The 20,892-nt window shown below is 42.4% G+C and overlaps 1 protein-coding gene across 1 annotated transcript; it reads left to right on the forward strand.

The window, feature by feature from the left end:
• The first annotated feature begins 4,591 nt into the window (after positions 1–4,591).
• On the forward strand, positions 4,592–7,565 carry LOC110529462 (forkhead box protein A2). The gene is made up of 2 exons (XM_021611642.2): positions 4,592–5,347; positions 6,062–7,565. The coding sequence occupies exons 1-2, from the start codon at positions 5,279–5,281 to the stop codon at positions 7,244–7,246; spliced, it is 1,254 nt and encodes a 417-aa protein (XP_021467317.1). The 5' UTR covers positions 4,592–5,278; the 3' UTR covers positions 7,247–7,565.
• The last annotated feature ends 13,327 nt before the right edge of the window (positions 7,566–20,892 follow it).

A 20,892-nucleotide genomic window follows, 5' to 3' on the forward strand; every position in this document is an offset into this window, starting at 1 on the left:
GTATATATTGTTACTCATTGTGTTTTTATTCCTTGTGTTATTATTTTTCTACTATTTAAAAAAAAAATGTCTCTCTGCATTGTTTGGAATGGCCGGTGAGCATTTCACTGTTAGTCTACACCTGTTGTTTACAAAGCATGTGACAAATCAAATTTGATTTGAGAATGATCCTGGCTGTGGTGATCGGGAATTGTGAGGATGAAGAATGAAATTAGCTTGGAAAGAGATTGTTGGTGCATCCGAAAAGAAATTATGTTCCATACAGTTAGTGCACTACTATTATTTAGAGCCCTATGGGTCTTAGTTAGTGCACTAACTAGTGCACTATTTAGAGAATAGGGTGCCATTTGGGACATATGCTGTCGTTAACTATCGCACCCAGTTAACTATCATACTCAGTTAACTATCGTACCCAGTTAACTATCGTACATGGTTAGTGATGGAGGATTGAGGTGGGCATCCCTTAGTTTAATTAGCAACCCCCCCCCCCCTGCTGTGCATCTTATAAGTTCTCATTCCAGGGAACTTCACAGTGCTACTTGCACTTCCTGCAGCCCCTAGGAATACACAGCAGCCTCTGTAGGAGGGGAACACAGAAGTCTTAACTAAGTGACAATATTTGCTCACCTGAGATACACACATCTGGCTGGCTGTTAGGGTGGCCTGCCTAGCCAGGAAGGCAGCTGGCTGCTACTGCTAAGGGGAAGGTCCAGATGGGTCGGCCCAGGAAGTTCTGGGAAGGAGTGGTGGCTTCCCCACCGGGCGGCTGTTTCTCACCCTGCCCACCTCAATGTGCTTCATATGTAGAAGGGCCATGTTTGTCCAGAACTGCAGGAGGTGCTAATCTGAGGGTGTGTCCCAAATGGCACCCTATTCCCTAGATTGTGCACTACTTTTGACCAGAATCGTATGGTGCCTAGTCCAAATTAGTGGACTATATAAGGAATAGGGAGCCATTTGGGATGCAGCCTGAGGAGTGGCCATGTCATTGGCCTCCACTGTGGTTAGCCTGTTTGCTGTCAGAGCCTGAAAAGGAGAAGGTTTATTAGGATGTGGAAGGGGCCTTCTCTGGTTGACAAACACAGATTGGACACTTATGTTGTTTGCCGGCAGGGAGCTTTGTCATGGAGCTGAGAATGACATCAGTGAAGCTCTCGCTGGTTCTACTGAAGAAGGCCCCACACTGTTTCTCAGTTAACACCACCAATTGTATCATGAAAATCAGAGGACAATGGGAGGTAGCTTGATGTCGCTGCGATGGATGGAAGTGTCTATGTGCTGTCATGTTTTGTATTTCCCTTATTCACATGAGGGGATACAACAAATCGCTGTAATGTCCAAGCCAAGAGCCATCAGGCTGATGGGAAACTGGGCACAAAGCCGTCAGCTATAATAGGTTTCAGAAGAAAGATTTACAGTAATGAAAAATGATAAACTACCATCATAGTATACAGTAGAATACAGTACAATACACATACATGCATATCTCAATTGTTGAAATAAAACCGTGTTCAAAAAGTTATTTCTATAGGTTAATAATTTATTCCTTAAAGGAGGCTTGTTGCATGACAGGGACCTGGAATGCTGAATTACATGCTAATGGATCCTGTGAAATCTAAACTGTCTTCCATTTCAACCCACAATATGCTTTCAATATGAAAAGGAGTGTATTGGTTGAGATACTGCACTCTTCCGGGTCTCGGGCCCCTGTGTGTGTGTGCAGAGTGCATGATGGTCCAGCCAGCTTGTGCAAAACTGCTCTCCTCAGATCTGAAACAGCCGTCTCTTGTTCCCTTTCACCTTTGTTGTGTGTCCTCCCTGTCCCGCTGCCTTTCAGATTCATCTCCAGGTAAACACACTGTGGCAAGCCGCAAACCTGCAGCCAACAGCCGTTGTCACAGCTGCACAGGATAAAGGCCCCGACTCAAGACTCACTCACTCTGGTATATTTGCTGTCACTATAGGCAATTGGCAGCGAGCATTTTGTGGTTTCATCTCACACTGAATAGACTCTTTATGAATTTTGCTTTGATAAATCACAAGCTTAACCTCGTCTTTGTATTTCTTGAAAAGTTGTTTGGGCGGACGAGGGTAACTGGTAGAACAACTAATTAAGGGGATTTTAACTCCCTATGCCACAGTGGAAAACATAATGAAACTGGCACATTCCTCTCTGAATATGTAAATGCATGTTAGAGTTTTGTGTTGCTGTTTTTGCTTCTTCTTTCTGTCCTTTTCTTTGAGATCGCCACAGATCCACAGTCATGCCTGTCCTTTTCTTTGAGATCGCCACACATCCACAGTCATGCCTGTCCTTTACTTTGAGATCGCCACACATCCACAGTCATGCCTGTCCTTTACTTTGAGATCGCCACACATCCACAGTCATGCCTGTCCTTTACTTTGAGATCGCCACACATCCACAGTCATGCCTGTCCTTTACTTTGAGATCGCCACACGTCCACAGTCATGCCTGTCCTTTACTTTGAGATCGCCACACATCCACAGTCATGCCTGTCCTTTACTTTGAGATCGCCACACGTCCACAGTCATGCCTGTCCTTTACTTTGAGATCGCCACACATCCACAGTCATGCCTGTCCTTTACTTTGAGATCGCCACACGTCCACAGTCATGCCTGTCCTTTACTTTGAGATCGCCACACATCCACAGTCATGCCTGTCCTTTACTTTGAGATCGCCACACATCCACAGTCATGCCTGTCCTTTACTTTGAGATCGCCACACATCCACAGTCATGCCTGTCCTTTACTTTGAGATCGCCACACATCCACAGTCATGCCTGTCCTTTACTTTGAGATCGCCACACGTCCACAGTCATGCCTGTCCTTTACTTTGAGATCGCCACACATCCACAGTCATGCCTGTCCTTTACTTTGAGATCGCCACACATCCACAGTCATGCCTGTCCTTTACTTTGAGATCGCCACACATCCACAGTCATGCCTGTCCTTTACTTTGAGATCGCCACACATCCACAGTCATGCCTGTCCTTTACTTTGAGATCGCCACACATCCACAGTCATGCCTGTCCTTTACTTTGAGATCGCCACACATCCACAGTCATGCCTGTCCTTTACTTTGAGATCGCCACACATCCACAGTCATGCCTGTCTGTTCCCTATTCTACGAGTGCATTCTCTTCAAACACATCCTTCACAGAATCAAAGAGACGATAGGTAACTTGTTCTGAGGGTAATGCTATGTTCTACTCTACTTCTAATGTCATTCTTCATTTTAAGGCCATTGTGGTGCCTTTGTTGACACCCTTTGTGATTGATCAGCCTCAGCACATTTGGCAAGAGCAATAGGCCACTATAGTACTGTATTTCACTGCTTGTGAGAGGACCCTGATTGACCCAAAGGTGCAGCTATCAACAGTGGCCCATAAGAATGTGAGGCCACACAAGGTGATCTGACATGAACGTTCATCTGTAAACTATCCATGTGGCAGCAGCAACCCATTGTCACAAGTTGCCATTGATTATAGTCTACACAGTAGCCTTAATAAAATGGCACATAATTACTTCATAACATAACATAACAAGCTATATATATTTATAACAGCATTAATAATTTGTTGACATAAGCGTTTCGTAAATGCGTGTATGGTTCTCGTGTTATGTATATAGCGTATGGCTTAAGTTTTCGTTGCATTATTCTCATAGTCATTAGGAATAGTTTGTTATGAAAGTTATCACAATTAAATATCAGACATTCTTCAAACACCATGATCTAAAGATTCCATCGTGATGTAGGCTGGCCTGTGCGCGTGCACTCGTGTGTATTCGGTAAATACAATACCAGTTAAACTGCTCCGTTAATATCCCCTCAATAGTATCCTTTTTTTCCGAAGCTGGTTTTATCAGCAATTGCTGTGGACATCCATTCCATCTCTAGTGATCAAACACTTTAGATAAACTTATCTTGTAACCGTCATATCAAACAGTGCAGCAAGGCCCTCACAAAAGTCAATAGAATTATGGTCAAAGACAGAGAGTATAGACAGTGCTATGCTATGTTTGAATAATCTCTATTCTCCAAACAGCCACTAAAGAAATCAGGGGAAATTAAAATAGGCCTAGGAAAAACAGTTTTTCCATTTTGCCTCTAATGTAATATAGTTTAGAGCTCAATCATTTGTAACCGACTAATGTATTTTCTATTACACAATGGACATATAATAAAATAAATACAATACAATTATATTAGTTGCAGTAACAATTATAATTCAAGAGGCAACTATGCACAATATTCGGCAAGTAAATGAATGACGACTATCCAAAATGTAATAAAGTCCCTCGAGTTGACCCCAAAATGTTTGCAATGTTTCGAAATTCAAATAGGTGGAACACAGCGTTCTAAGAATTTCTGCTTGGATGTCAACACCACTGTGTACCTTATTCCTCCCTCACAGCAGAATTGAATCGATGCATGGACCCCTGTACTTACCATGTTGTAGTTCAAATCGGTATTCAATGTGGCCTAAATAAGTATTTCAAGTGGTGGTTTATACCCATAATGTCCCATTATCAATTGACCTATTTCTTACATCGGTATATTATTGTGGTTTTGTGAAAATAACTGTTTAGGAAATGCCTTGTTCATTTTGACATTTTTTTTTAATTACATGTTTGATTAAAACTGTAAAATGTGAAACGCATATAAATTAAGTGAGTTGAAGTCCACACTCCTTGATAGAAACAATAATACTCGGTTGGTCAGAAGATGCTAAATCACATTAATAAGGCTAACACAGAGAAAGGGAATAACATTATAATGAAGCCCTTAATATAAAGCCCTCTTATAATTCTAAATTCCTTGTCGTTTTTTTCTGGAGGGAAAACAATCACATTTGATGTATTGGATCCTTTTAAATGGGTCTGGCCTTTTCAGCCAGCGCAGGTGTAAACTACAATATACAGTCAATGGAGGAGTCTCGTGTCTAGGTGTGAGCAGATTATTCAAATAGGGCACTGAAGGAGTGAGGATTGGAGGGTTGAGCGCTCAGCGAAACACCGTGCTGCTATACCACAGCAAGGCGAGGAGCCAACGTCATTAACTCCTGTCATCGTCAGTCGCTTTACAGTGTCTGAAGGCACTCAGGGTAGAAAGATACCCATGAACCAGTCACGAGGCAGCAAGCAGACTAAACGACCTGGGTAGCCTGTGGTCCCAAATCGGTTTTAGAGACGTTTTTCACTTCATCTTCTGCGGAGACTGAGGCTTTTGAGGGAAATTTGTTTTGGACTGTCCACAATGCTAAGCGCTGTTAAAATGGAAGGACACGAGCATTCAGACTGGAGTGCTTACTACGGAGAGCCCGAGGTGGGTAGAGTTTATATATGTATTTTGCTGAATATACAACTCAATACTAGCCTTGAGATAATATTAACTTTGTGATCAAATATTGACTTGAGGCACCTACAAATCCTCCCAGATCTCACCCCCATTGGCCACAGACGTCAATTCAACGTGTATTCCAAGTTGATTCAACGTAGGCTAATATCATTTAAATGTAAAAAAAAAAAAAAAAAAAAACGTTGATTCAACCAGTGTGTGGGTCTTTTTCGATATCCTGACGAATTTCTAGGGAGAATGGAAATGACATTTACGAAATATATGACCTGAATAGGCTATTTAATATTTTGAAAATCTAATTGAATCTGAAATGTATTCAAGCCTATAGGCACATTTCTATTTTGACTATCGAATTATTACGGAGAACACAGTGATCAGTTCGCCTCATTGGGCTATTCGTTGATCCATTCGTTCCCTTTTCAATCGTTTTCGTTTTGCTGTGTAATTAGACCTGGAATAAAATATATTTACAATATTCCTTATGATGTATATGCACTTCACTGTTTGAACGTAATTGTGACGTTACAATTTATAGCCTAAAATTGGATATTTAACGGACTGAAAAATACATGTTTATCTAAGTGACAATTAATTTATGTAGGCCTAATTATTTCGTTGTCATTTTACTAGTCTTTATTTCACATTGTTAAAGCTATTATTGACGTCGTGCCCTCTTTTCAGTGCTACACCTCAGTTGGAAACATGACACAACACACCGGTCTGGGAATTAACTCGATGAACACCTATATGAGCATGCCTGGAATGACTTCAACCAGCAACATGACAGGCAACCCCATGAACATGTCATACGTCAACACGGGTGTGAACCACTCCATGGCCGGGATGTCACCGGGCTCCGGGGCCATGCACGGTATGGGAGCAGGGATGGCGGGCATGAGCGCGACGCTGAATCCGAATATGAGCCCCATAAGCACCCAGTCTCCATCAATGAATGCCCTGACCTCCTATAGCAATATGAGCGTTATGAGCCCCATGTATGGACAGTCCAACATAAGGTCAAGGGACCCCAAAACATACAGGAGAAGCTATACGCACGCCAAGCCCCCCTATTCCTACATTTCTCTCATCACCATGGCCTTACAGCAGTCTACCACAAAGATGCTGACATTGAATGAGCTGTACCAGTGGATCCAGGACCTCTTCCCCTTCTACAGACAGAACCAGCAGCGCTGGCAAAACTCTATCCGCCACTCTCTGTCCTTCAACGACTGCTTCCTCAAAGTGCCCAGGTCCCCGGATAAACCAGGCAAAGGATCTTTCTGGACTCTTCACCCGGACTCAGGGAATATGTTTGAGAACGGCTGCTATCTCCGAAGGCAAAAGCGGTTCAGATGCGAGAAAGACCTCGGCAGGGAAACCGGGAGGAAAAATTCAGAGGGAGGCCCTAACAGCAGCCCAGAGAGCTGTAACGGTAACGAATCACCCCACCATACCCTGTCCGTTAAAGACGTCAAACGGCCCGTATCTGACTCAAAACCTCGGCAGCAGGTAATGAGCCCCGCCGAGCACGCGCCCACTCCTGTCCCACAGACACACCATCTTCCGTCTCAACATCACTCGGTGCTCGTGTACGAAGCGCACCTGAAACCCGAGCACCACTATTCATTCAACCACCCTTTCTCCATCAACAATCTAATGTCGTCGGAGCAGCAGCAGCATCACCACAAAATGGACCTAAAATCGTATGAACAGATGATGCAGTATCACGGTTATGGTTCACCGATGAACGGGGCACTGTCCATGGGCCCAATGTCAACTAAAACCGGCTTAGATGTTGCTTCGACACCCACAGACACTTCTTACTACCAAGGTGTGTATTCGAGGCCAATCATGAACTCTTCTTGATTTTTATCTGCATTCAATTAACTTTTTCTAGCAATTACAATTTGTACATTTGTAAATTGGTAGTTTTTTGTTTTTATGCGTCACATTTTATGGACATTGGACATGGAAAGGACTGTCTCAGTGTCAAATTCGTTCAAATTAAGTTGATATGGGAAGAAATGATTTCATACAGCCATTTTTACATGAATTTGAAGGCGTAACTGTGCTACAAATTGTGAGACATTTTTTTGTGTATCCCTTATAACTTATACGTTGTTCATGTGTATTCATGTAGCTGCTTTAAATCTATATTAAAGTATTATTTGATGTTTTTTTATATGACCTTTATGTGTGCATTACTATAAGGAAACATAAGAATACAGGCTAATTATTCAATAGGCTAACTGCATGATTCAAAATGTTAAAAACATCGAGCATTTTTATTTAAGAAAGGCTAGCAATTATGGCAAATATAAAACAATGAAAGATAAGCACCATCAATGATTAAAGTAAGGGTTCTGTATTTATAGGCCTGCGTACACACACACACACACACACACACACACACACACACACACACACACACACACACACACACACACACACACACACACACACACACACACACACACACACACACACACACACACACACACACACACACAACACTACATATAACCCTATATATACCGGGGATGGGAAACTCCAGTCCTCGGGGGTCTGATTGGTGTCACAGTTTTCCCCCAGCACCAGCTAACCCACCTGACTCCAACAATCAACGTATCTTCACTTTAGAAGGCAATTAGTTTGATCAGCCGTGTTTGCTATGGTTGGGGCAAAGGTGTGACACCATTCCGGCCCCCGAGGACTGGAATTGCCCATCCCTGATATATAGTATTAAATACTATTCAATAAGACAATATAGCCTGTCCAATTGCCCACGTTTAGGAAAAAGGTTTCAATTTTCGCCAAGAAACGAAACGAAAAGCACCACACAAAAAATAATGTATAATACAGCATTATTCATATTATTAAACGTAAGTTAACCACATGATTTATTATTTATCAAGTAGGTTGAGCCTATTATTAACATGACATGTTATACAATGGACGGACAACCATGACGATTCCCGAATGATTTCCTGTTATATGTCCCACACCAGTCCTTCCCTGAACCCCACCGAGCACCAACATCATTTGCATATGATGCATGACATTTGTGTCGATTTTAACACAATAGCTCCTGTAAAATAGACAAGTGCACGGGAGGGAGAAAGAACAGTACACAGTGAAAGTGCTGGTGATGTTAGTCCCACATGGAGCCCCTGACACTGTGTTGCTACCAATTAACGTGTGACTCACCACTGATCCTAACTGATAAACTGAACCCATGTCAGAGCCACTTCTGATTACATCAACAACTCCGGGGTGGAATGGCAGCCCGTGTTGCTTTCACCGAGAAAACGTGAACATGTTCACAAAGAACGAACTAACGAACTAACGCGTATTAACCTTATTTAAAAACATTTACCCCCCCCCCCCCCCCCCCCCAATATAAAGTGAAGCCCTACGTGTGAAAAGGACTACAATCTCATCCACATTTTGCCACACTTTGGGCCAACAGTATCCCCTAATGCAGGGCTGCCCAATTTCCGCCCATGTCGGGCCGAAAAACTTAAGGTATTCATCCTCTTCTTCTAATAAGGGACTGATTCCGACCTGGGACACCAGTTGAGTGCAATTCACTACCAAGGTAGAAACAAAAAAGAGAAGTATTTCGAGTTTAGGCCGTCTAGAACCGGAATTGGGTCGCCCTGCCCTAATGTGACCGACTCATGATAATCATTTATCGGTGCAAAATGCGTCGGATAATAACCTGCAAACAACATACACTTACAGTAAACGCCTCAAAGTCACATTTGCAATTTTTACATTAGGCCATATGCCTATTAGTCTCGATAGCTACATGTACACAAACATTTCAAATGTCTCTCTTATACAAAGTTTATTTTAAAAAATCGATATCATCAGTTTAAAACAATATTGTTTTATTCTTAACCGACAAGGCAGTGACATATTTTCGTTGTGGGTAAATAAACGGACAGAGATAGCTTCCAAATAAATGCTGCGATGACTTCAGTCCAAGATCTCATCGCTTTCAATGTCCAACGGCAACAAACCTATCCAGAAGTAGGCATTCAAAAATGCCAATGGACAATTTCTCTTGAGCCTTGTTCATGCCTGTGGTCTTTCTGTGGATAGATGTTTATGTTTTTATTTTCATTAAATGTTGATTCGTTCGGGGGATAGTTTTGCATGGAGAAGAAAATGTATCTCTTGAAAAGGAATGGAGAGCATCTCTGATTGATGCATTTTGGCAAGAGAGTGCATTGTGCTTTATCGGCAATTACTTGCCAGATTGACATTTCTTTCTAGTATTGAATTAATATTCGTTTTTCTTCGAATATAAATTTATACCGTGAATGAAATATGAACATTATGTGTAGGTCTGTCTATAAGCAATATTTATATAGACACAATATTGATAATGATATAAAATATATACAATAATAATATGAATAATGATAATATTATTAATAATATTAATACTTCATTATTATTACTTTGTGTTATAAATTGCATTATCGTTATAGGCAAATGTTTGTTTAAAGCAGTCTAGAAATAACCAATGCAGGGACACGTTTTAGGTGTATTGATGGAGGTGACCCCTCTGCTATCCGGCATGGTTTCATCTGGTAGAGTTCATCTTCAGCATGAGATGTGATCAGTACCTGACACGGGCAGACAGCTTCTGTCTTTAAATAATTCATTCACTCCAATTCCACTGGTAATGCAGATCCTGGATTTGTCAATTAGCCTACTAAACATTAAATTAGTGTATGCTCACAAACCTAATCTCAGAGCCTCGGTTCAAATAACGGACCAGCTGCAATATAGCCCTTCGACAGTTTGAAAAGGGTCAGAACAAGACACAACTGGTCTTCGAGATGAAATAAACTAAGTCCATAAAGTTCACAATAGCCTGCCTATTTTGCATCTTGCTCAACGAATAAAAATCATGATTTTAGTATCTTATTTTTTATTAAGGATAATACTTTTATTTTGAATTTAATCTAATCCCATTTAGATGCTCGAAAATGTTAGCTTCACATTGTACCCATTAGCACAGTATAGTGCCCATTGATTCCATGGAAGGCACTAGTACCCAACTATGATGCCCTCATGAGCCATTTTGGCTGGACCTAGTCCTGGAACACCCAAGTAGAGTGGTCTCCAAGGTGATTTGTGATACCAGTTTTACAAGCTGTAGCCTAATACTGCTTTAAGCTATTGGAGGGTGTGGCTGTTAACTCCACTCTGGTTTTAGGCCTAAATCTAATTTTTGTTATTGGCCCAACGCTCTAACCACTATAGGCTACCTGCCGCCAAAACCTGCCCCCATTACCCGGGGAGAAATAGGCAAATTGGAAACAAGTAGTTGTATTTTTGTGTGTACTGTATAAGCAAGAGGAGTTTTAGATGGAGGGCTCAGGTTTGGGACATCCTCTCTCCATTAGGTGTGTGATACCTAACCTGATTCCTATCAGACTGCAAGGGGTGAACCGTGTTCCATCCACAATGACAACAATCTCAGGAGCAACTGTGCCTTTTATCACATAGCATATCCCCCTTTTGGACATCACTGAAAAGTGGCAAACCATGACAGGAGAAGCTGGATAAGGGAAGGCACTTGGTCCATAGGGTGAGAATGTGTGTGACAGAGGAGGACTCTGCTTGCCAGAGTTGATTGCTTGATCTTTTATGGCAGCCTGGTGCGAAATTCCTGCCGTGGGGGAGCCTTTCATAGGCGGTCGGCACAGTGGCGTTGATGCTCGGGGATGGAGGGACGGAGCCCTCTCTCACACACAGCTCTGTGTCAACACTGTCCCATTGACTGGGCTGAGAGTCCTGCCAGCAGTCTGAACCGGCCCTGACCTCCTCACTGGCTCCCCTTTACGTCCTCCTCAAGGCTCTCACACTGAGGAAAAAGTCAATCCATCAATAAATCCATCCATCTATCCATCATGGGAGGAGGGGGATCTCTAGTCTGCATGGTCTGCACTGCAAGCTGATGACAGAGTGCTCCTGTCAACTCAAGAGGCCTGTGTGCAATAACAACCTGGGAACCTTATGGTTTAGCAAAGGAGTGTGGGAAAACAAATGTCAGCTGGTGGTGTTACACTTTGGTTATAAATGAAGCCGCAGGTCATTCAGGTATATTGAGATGGCAATGTAATAAAAAATACATTTCTGATATTGAAAGTGTTATAATTAACTGTAAGGTTGTGAAAAAAAATCTAACCTTTCAAAAAACTACAAGAAAACTAGCAATTTCCCTGCATTTCATGGCCTTCTCATTTCACACATTATCATGTATCATTATCGCACATACCCCTGACTACAGGAAAGTATAGTATAGGTTGGTGCTTTAAAAGAAAGACATCATTTTCAAAGCCGTGGGTTGTGTATTGAGCTCTATGGCAGAAAGAAAGGCCACAGGCTCTCTGCAGACAACTCCCCTGTTGCCCACACAGTGTTTCAGAGGTTGACAATTAAAGGGATCCATTTTAATTATCTGCCAGATTAAATGAATTGTCCATTGTAATGCCAATGCCCCCATAGCACCCAAAACCTGATTTATCTAATGTGATTGGAGCTTGTTTTACCATTAGCAACAGAAAGACCTGTCATCAGTGGGAGATTTAACATGGAGATTTTGCTATAGTGTTCCCCACTGCAGACAGGCTCAGTTCCCCACTGTATGGAGGTTCCCACTGGGAAGCCTGCTGAGTGGCGTGAAAGAAACCGTGCCAATACACAAAATAATGACCTTGGCTGGATCTACACTGTAGACAGAGATGCTGAGGACAACAGAGAGGAGATGTTATGTTGGGGCCCGCTAAATCTAACCCTTCAGAGGTAGTGCTATGTAACAAAAAATAAATGAGCGATTTGAGTAGTGAGACTCTAGCCACAGCAAGAATGTAAATGCAGTGTGTCTAAAATGTGAATGTATCACCGCTGGAACGCTTATGAAAAAAGGAAGTTAGGCATAGGCTACATTCTCACACATATCTGGATCGACGAGTATCTGTCTATCGGAGAGCCCCATGGGCCCTGGTCAAAAGTAGTGCACTATATAGGGAATAGGGTGCCATTTGGGACGTAGTCATTGTAGATGCAGTTAGAAGACTGCAGAGAGAGCAGAGGACAGGTTTGGACCTGCCTGGCTGGGAGAATGGTCAGTTAAGGGTGGGTCTTGGTACAGACACGGTGAGTTACTCAATAACCCACGGTCTTCTTTGGACCTCAGACAGGATCGATGGGTTTTCCCATGCATGTACGCAGGCCATGGTTGCGTCCTAAATGCTCTTTCCTAATTAGTGCACTACTTTTGACCAGGGCCCATATGGCAATATAGGAAATAGGGAACCATTTGGGATGCTACCCTACGAGGCAAGGTTATTAGATGCCTGATGCTTTAGTAATTACTCTGTCTTCAGACTCAAGAAATACCATATTCAGCACAAGACAGAATTCCAAACACTTTGAGATCTATCAAAATTAAATCAATGTGCTAGTTTAGAGTTCCATGAAGATCACAAAAAAATCTCACACCACAAAATAAGAAAAACAACGAAGGATCAAATAAATGATTTGCCATTGAAACCCATGACAACCAGCCACACTGAAATGACTGTTCTCGCAATGGAGGCAACTGTGAAATGAACCTATATGGGGCAATGGAGGCAACTGTGAAATGAACCTATATGGGGCAATGGAGGCAACTGTGAAATGAACCTATATGGGGCAATGGAGGCAACTGTGAAATGAACCTATATGGGGCAATGGAGGCAACTGTGAAATGAACCTATATGGGGCAATGGAGGCAACTGTGAAATGAACCTATATGGGGCAATGGAGGCAACTGTGAAATGAATGCATCATTTTTTTATCCAAACATTTGTAAATGTTTCAATATTCCGTGCAGCGGTTAGACGATAGAGTGGAGGAGCGGAGGCATATAATAATCTGTAGGAAACATTTAACGGAGCGTTTGCTGATAAAAGTGGCGGTGGCCAGCCCCCCCGGCTTAAAGCAATTCATTCAGAATCCTGACATAAACTCTTGGCTCCTTTGACAGCTTGGAGCTGAAATAAAAATGCTAGTTCTCCAGGGAACAGAAGAAGATGGCAGGCTCCTTTCTCCACTGTTTGCTCAGTGGCTCTGAGAGCAATCTTCCCCAGTCAAAATGAAATGCAAGGACACAAACAATGTGCCGGGAGAGAGAATGGGAGACGGCCAATGAACAGTTTGGACTATTTGCACAGCAGAAGGGCAGCCACAAAGGCAGGCCGATGGCTTTCCCATGAATCAAGCGTGGTGTCCTAGGCTCCTTTTGTTGGGGCCGGTTTGCATCCCCATCGGTTAGATAAGACTATAGATGTCTTATACTTTTAAAAGCCTTTTCTCTGCAAAACTCTAGCGTCATGTGACCACATCTGTCCTATCTGCCCTGATTATGCTCCATTTGACTCCATGACAAACTGTGCTTATTGTTTTATTGGCTTAGATCAGCCTTGCACGTGCCATGGTTTAGCATGGGCAATAGTATGCTTCGGCGGTGCCAAGTGTGGTGAATGATATTGGATTCCCTATGATCCAGCCCCTTCATGTAGCAGACACGTTACAAGCCTACATGGGTGCATCAATGGAATTCTCATAATAGTAGCTGCGTCATCAGTTACAGGGGTAGGTTACTATAATTGTGGACCTAAACTGACTTTTATACAGTGGGTTTAGTACCCCTCTAACCACCCTGTCATCCCCACCAAAGCCCCCCGGCCCAGATCACTCTGGGTGGCCAGACCTGTGGTCTGAAAGGCAAACAGATAGGCGCTTAAGCTCTTTTTGCCTTAAAAAAGTGACATTGTACGTCCCAATGAATGGCAAACAGCTGTTTATCTAGAGTGAACTAGATAGGTTTAGAATAGTTTTGGGATATGTCTGGCACAAAAATGTTTTGGTGTCACCATTAATGTTTCTGCATCTTTTCTGTCCAAAACACCTTTGCCCTTTACAAGACACTCCATAGTTTCTGCCTACACATAGGTTTCTGGACAGTAGCCAATGGTTTCTGGACAGTAGCCTATACAAAGGTTGATGTGCGATGTCTTTAAGGTCCGAGCAATATTTAAGTGGGAAACCAGCTAAATGCTTTCCTGATATCTGTGTAGCTGATTCCGCATCTTCTGTGATGTTGTAACATTGAATGTTATACAGCACTGTTTACGTTCCAAATGGCACCCTTTTTCCTATATACAGTAGTGTGCTACTTTTGTCCTGAGCCCATAGGGCAAAAGTAGCACACTATATAGGGAATAGGGTGCCATTTAGGATGCACTCTTTGGTTAGTCCCATTACATTTTTGGAGCACAATGTCTTGGGCGTGATGAGCAGATGACATTCCTCTCCGGGTTATTCTCTGGATGTTTTCACCTTAGGACTGACTAACGAATGACCATCGAAGGTTATCTGCAAGGACCATAATACGCGTCACGTTTAGGACAAAATAACAAGTGCATTGTTACAATGTCACAATTATTGTAATAAAAATGAAGTCAGGGAGGCAAGAATTCTGGTGGTCTGTATATTTTATTACATGTTAACAAAGGTGGATATAGCACATTTTGGCCAAGAGGCCTTTCTTCACAATTAATGTGATCCCAGGAAGAAATGGTCTCACAGCTTGGTATTTAATGCAGATACTGAGGAAATCTACTCTAGAGACGCATGTCAAACAATAGGACACAATGCTTTTAAACAGACCAAACACCACGTCTCTGTTTACACTTATCTGTGCCTCAAGTCTGTGTGAATGTTATTGCGACGTGTACTCTCTGAGGATAGTGAGAGACAGGACGGGTTTATGAAAGATTTAACACCAGCCCTTAAGAAGCTCAAGCTCTCTCTTTCTCCCCAAAGCAGGTTTCATCTCAGAACACCCAGGAGGGGTGGTGCAGTCTGACAGAATGCCGGAGGAAGATAAGATGGGGAGAAAAATAGAGAATGATAAAAAGAGAGAGAGAGAGAGAGAGAGAGAGAGAGAGAGAGAGAGAGAGAGAGAGAGAGTATAAAAGAAGCCTATTGTATCGACCAGTGGTTCTCCATCCTGGTCCTGGGGACCCAAAGTGTTTGCACGTTTTAGTTTTTGCCTTAGCACTACACACCGGATTCAAATTAAGGGGACTGCTAATCTGTAATATTGTACACTACATCTCATATTTATTTTATTTACTTACGTAGGCCTATGTATGTATTCACCATTTAGCTGCAAATCTGTACAACTTGAAATAAACCTTAAATATATACTGAACAAAAATCTAAACGCAACATGTAAAGTGTTGGTCCCATGTTTCATGAGCTGAAATAAAATATCCCAGAAATTTTCCATACGAACAAAAAGCTTATTTCGCTCCAATTTTGTGCATTTGTCCTTTACCAAGATAATCCATCCACCTGACAGGTGTGGCATATCAATAAACGGATTAAACAGCATGATCATTACACAGGTATACCTTGTGCTAGGGACAATAAAAGGCCACTAAAATGTGCCGTTTTGTCACACAACACAATGCCACAGATGTGCATCAAAGCTGGGACTGAGACTGAAAAATAGCTTCTATCTCAAGGCCATCAGACTGTTAAACAGCCATCACCAAAACAGAGAGGCTGCTGCCTACATACAGACTTTAAATCATTGGCCACTTTAATAAATGGAACACTAGTCACTTTAATAACGCCACTTTAATAATGTTTACATATCTTGCATTTCTCATCCCATATGTATATACTGTATTTTATACCATTCATTGCATCTTGCCTATGCCACTCGGTCACTGCTCATCCATATATTTATATGTATATATTCTTATTCCATCCCTTCACGTATACTTGTGTGTATTAGGTAGAATTGTTAGATTACTTGCTAGATATTTCTGCACTGTCAGAACTAGAAGCACAAGCATTTCGCTACACTCACAATAACATCTGCTAACTATGTGTATGTGATCAATCACTGTGCTAACTAACCTCCAGACGAGCTTCAATGCCATACAACTCTCCTTCCGTGGCCTCCAACTGCTCTTAAATGCAAGTTAAACTAAATGCATGCTCTTCAACCGATGGCTGCTCGCACCTGCTCGCCCGTCCGTCCAGCATCACTACTCTGGACAGTTCTGACTTAGAATATGTGGACAGCTACAAATACTTAGGTGTCTGGTTAGACTGTAAACTCTCCTTCCAGACTCACATTAAACATCTCCAATCCAAAATCAAATCTAGAATCGGCTTCCTATTTTGCAACAAAGCATCCTTCACTCATGCTGCCAAACATACCCTCGTAAAACTGACCATCCTACCGATCCTTGACTTTGGCGATGTAATTTACAAAATAGCCTCCAACACTCTACTCAACAAATTGGATGCAGTCTATCACAGTGCCATCCGTTTTGTCACCAAAGCCCCATATACTACCCACCACTGCGACCTGTACGCTCTCGTTGGCTGGCCCTCGCTTTATACTCGTCGCCAAACCCACTGGCTCCAGGTCATCTACAAGTCTCTGCTAGATAAAGCCCTGCCTTATCTCAGCTTACTGGTCACCATAGCAGCACCCACACGTAGCACGCACTCCAGCAGGTATACCTCACTGGTCACCCCGAAAGCCAATTATTTTTTTGGCCGCCTTTCCTTCCAGTTCTCTGCTACCAATGACTGGAACAAACTGCAAAAATCACTAAAGCTGGAGACTCTTACCTCCCTCTCTAGCTTTAAGCACCAGCTGTCAGAGCAGCTCACAGATCACTGCACCTGTACATAGCCCCCCTGTAAATAGCCCATCCAATCTACCTCATCCCCATACTGTATTTATTTATTTATTTATCTTGCTCCTTTGCACCCCAGTATCTCTTTTTGCACATTCATCTTCTGCCCATTTCAGTGTTTAATTGCTATATTGTAATTACTTCGCCACCATGGCCTATTTATTGCCTTACCTCCCTTATTCTACCTCATTTGCACATGCTGTATATAGACTTTTCTACTGTATTATTGATTGTATGTTTGTTTATTCCATGTGTAACTCTGTGTTGTTGTATGTGTCGAACTGCTTTGCTTTATCTTGGCCAGGTCGCAGTTGCAAATGAGAACTTGTTCTTAACTAGCCTACCTGGTTAAATAAAGGTGAAATCTTTTTTACATAAAAAAAAAATACTATTTGATTTGACGTCTCAGGTTTTGCGGGAGCATGCAGTTCGCATGTTGATTGCAGGAATGTCCACCAGAGCTCTAGCCAGATGATTTAATGTTCATTTCTCTACCATAAGCCGTCTCCAACGTTGTTTTAGAGTATTTGGCAGTACGTCCAACCGGCCTCACAACCGCAGACCACTTGTAACCACGCCAGCCAAGGACCTCCACATCTGGCTTCTTCACATGCGGGATCATCTGAGACAGGCCAGCCGGACAGCTGATGAAACCGAGGAGTAATTCTGTCTGTAATAAAGCCCTTTTGTGGGGAAAACCTCATTCTGATGGGTGGGCATGGCTCCCAAGTGGGTGGGCCTATGCCCACCCATGGCTGTGCCCCTGTCAATCGTGTGAAATTCATAGATTAGGGTCGAAGGAGTTGATTTAAATTGACTGATTTCCTGATATGAACTGTAACTCAGTAAACTCGTTGAAATTGTTGCATTTATATTTATCTAGTATATACACAACCGTTAAAAAGTTTGGGGTCACTTAGAAATGTCCTTGTTTTTGAAACAAAAGCAATGTTTTTTGTCCATTAAAATAACATCAAATTGATCAGAAATACAGTGTGGACATTGTTAATGTTGTAAATGACTATTGGAGCTGGAAACGGCTGATTCTTTATGGAATATCTACATAGGTGTACAGAGGCCCATTATCAGCAACCATCACTCCTGTGTTCCAATGGCACATTGTGTTAGCTAATCCAAGTTTATAATTTAAAAGGCTAATTGATCATTAGAAAACCCTCTTGCAATTATGTTAGCACAGCTGAAAACTGTTGTGCTGATTAAGGAAGCAATAAAACTGGCCTTCTTTAGACTATTTGAGTATCTGGAGCATCAGCATTTGTGGGTTCGATTACAGGCTCAAAATGGCTAGAAACAAAGACCTTTCTTCTGAAACTCATCAGTCTATTCTTGTTCTGAGAAATGAAGGCTATTCCATGAGAGAAATTGCCAAGAGACTGAAGATCTCGTACAACGCTGTGTACTACTCCCTTTACAGAACAGCACAAACTGGCTCCAGAATAGAAAGAGGAGTGGGAGGCCCCGGTGCATAACTGAGCAAGAGGACAAGTACATTAGAGTGTCTAGTTTGAGAAACAGACACTTCACAAGTCTCTACATCAACAGTGAAGAGGCGACTCTGGGATGCTGACCTTCTAGGCAGAGTTGCAAAGAAAAAGCCATATCTCAGACTGGCCAATAAAAAAAAAATATTAAGATGGGCAAAAGAACACAGACACTGGACAGAGGAACTCTGCCTAGAAGGCCAGCATCCCGGAGTTGCCTCTTCACTGTTTGCTGAAGCTCCTTTGGCAACAATTACAGCTTTGAGTCTTCTTGGGTATGATGCTACAAGCTTGGCACACCTGTATTTGGGGAGTTTCTCCCTTCTTCTCTGTAGATCCTCTCAAGCTCTGCCAGGTTGGATGGGGAGCTGCACAGCTATTTTCAGGTCTCTCCAGAGATGTTCGATCAGGTTCAAGTGTGGGCTCTGGCTGGGCCACTCAAGGAAATTCACAGACTCTGTCCCGAAGCCACTCCTGCATTGTCTTGGCTGTCTGCTTAGGGTCGTTCTCCTGTTGGAAGATGAACCTTCGCCCCAGTCTGAGGTCCTGAGCGCTCTGGAGCAGGTTTTCATCAAGGATCTCACTGTACTTTGCTATGTTCATCTTTCCCTCAAGCCTCACTAGTCACCCAGTCCCTGCTGCTGAAAAACATCCCCATAGCTTGATGCTGCCACCCCCATGCTTTACCATGGGGATGGTGCCAGGTTTCCTCCAGGCCAAAGAGTTCAATCTTCATTTCATCAGACCAGAGAATGTTGTTTCTCATGATCTGACAGTCCTTTAGATGCCTTTTGGCAAACTCCAAGCAGGCTGTCATGTGCCTTTTACTGAGGAGTGGCTTCCGTCTGGCCTTATATAGACAGGTGTGTGCCTTTCCAAATCATGTCCAATCAATTGAATTTACCACAGGTGGACTTCAATCAAGCTGTAGAAACATCTCAAGGATGATCAATGGAAACAGGAGCTCAATCTCCAGTCTGATAGCAAAGGGGCTGAATACTTATGTAAATAAGGTATTTACATTTTAAAAAAAATGTTTAATACATGTGCGAAAATGTTTAAAAAAACTTTTTCGCTTTGTCGTTATGGGGTATTGTGTGTAGACTGAAGAGGACAATAGTTATTTAATCCATTTTAGAATAAGGCTGTAATGTAACAAAATGTGAAAAAAGTCAAGGGGTCTGAATACTTTCAGTAGTTGCGGTTACATTTCCATATTAAGTAGTTGTATAGTTCACCCCAGAGGAAAACAGGAGAGGCTTGCTTCCCATAAAGAGATTCAACTTGACTAAACACCAATGACTTCTCAGTTCCATCATTCATTTCTCCAGCCGCTCCATACTCCTCAGTATTAACCTACTGTGCTCATGCTGCCATGGTACTCTGTCCTAAACCCCTTGAGAGCAGGCCACTCAGATCACTGTGGTAAATGATTGACCTGACACTCCCACACACTAGAGTCCTCCAGTGTTTGGCCCTCTCTATTGACTCAGTGGAGTTTCACCATGTTTTTAACTTCTCCCTCTCATCTCTTCCAGTTCAACAACATACCACTAAAACAGTCTATGCTAGGAAAACATAAATAAACAAACGTTACAATCGAGCCGGGACAATCGAGATGCACAGAAACTGAGAATGAGGGTCTTGGTGTGGACTCTCGTCTGAAGATTAATGTGGTCTTTTTCTGAGAGCTTAATTTCCTCCATCCAATAAAAGCACTTGACAACGAGGAAATGAGCATCAGAGTTCTCACTCACAGCATGAATTCAGACAGAAACACAAGGGCCCCATTTAATTAACACACACCGTAGAATGAATGAACTATCACTCATTTCAATCATGGCACACATGAAGTGAGGGGCTGGACCAACTATGACTATGTCTCAAATAGCACCCTTTCCCCAATATAATGCACTAATTTTGACCAGGGCCCATGGTAAAAAAAACACTATATAGGGAATAGGGTACAACTTGGGATGCTGGCTAAGATTGTCATTGTAAATTGCCTGAATTTTATGAAACTAGTAAATGTTAATGTGGTTTAATATTTGTATTCAAGTGTATTCCTCCTTACACCTTGCGGCCAAGGTGTTTTGATAGGTGGGCCGGCAGAACCACCTCTACCTGTCTATTGTCTCACAGGTTTGTGTGCTGACCTGGCTGCACAGTGGAGAAGGTTGTAAGTGGACGACTGTTCACACTAGCAGAAAGTCAACGC

Source organism: Oncorhynchus mykiss, chromosome 8 (assembly GCF_013265735.2).
Source record: "Oncorhynchus mykiss isolate Arlee chromosome 8, USDA_OmykA_1.1, whole genome shotgun sequence".
NCBI lineage: Eukaryota > Metazoa > Chordata > Actinopteri > Salmoniformes > Salmonidae > Oncorhynchus > Oncorhynchus mykiss.

Excerpts from the sequence above, each read along its gene's own strand:
- LOC110529462 (XM_021611642.2), top strand. The coding sequence starts at position 5,279 with ATGCTAAGCGCTGTTAAAATGGAAGGACACGAGCATTCAGACTGGAGT. Across the intron at positions 5,348-6,061 it reads CTTACTACGGAGAGCCCGAG|TGCTACACCTCAGTTGGAAA; the intron begins GTGGGTAGAGTT and ends CCCTCTTTTCAG.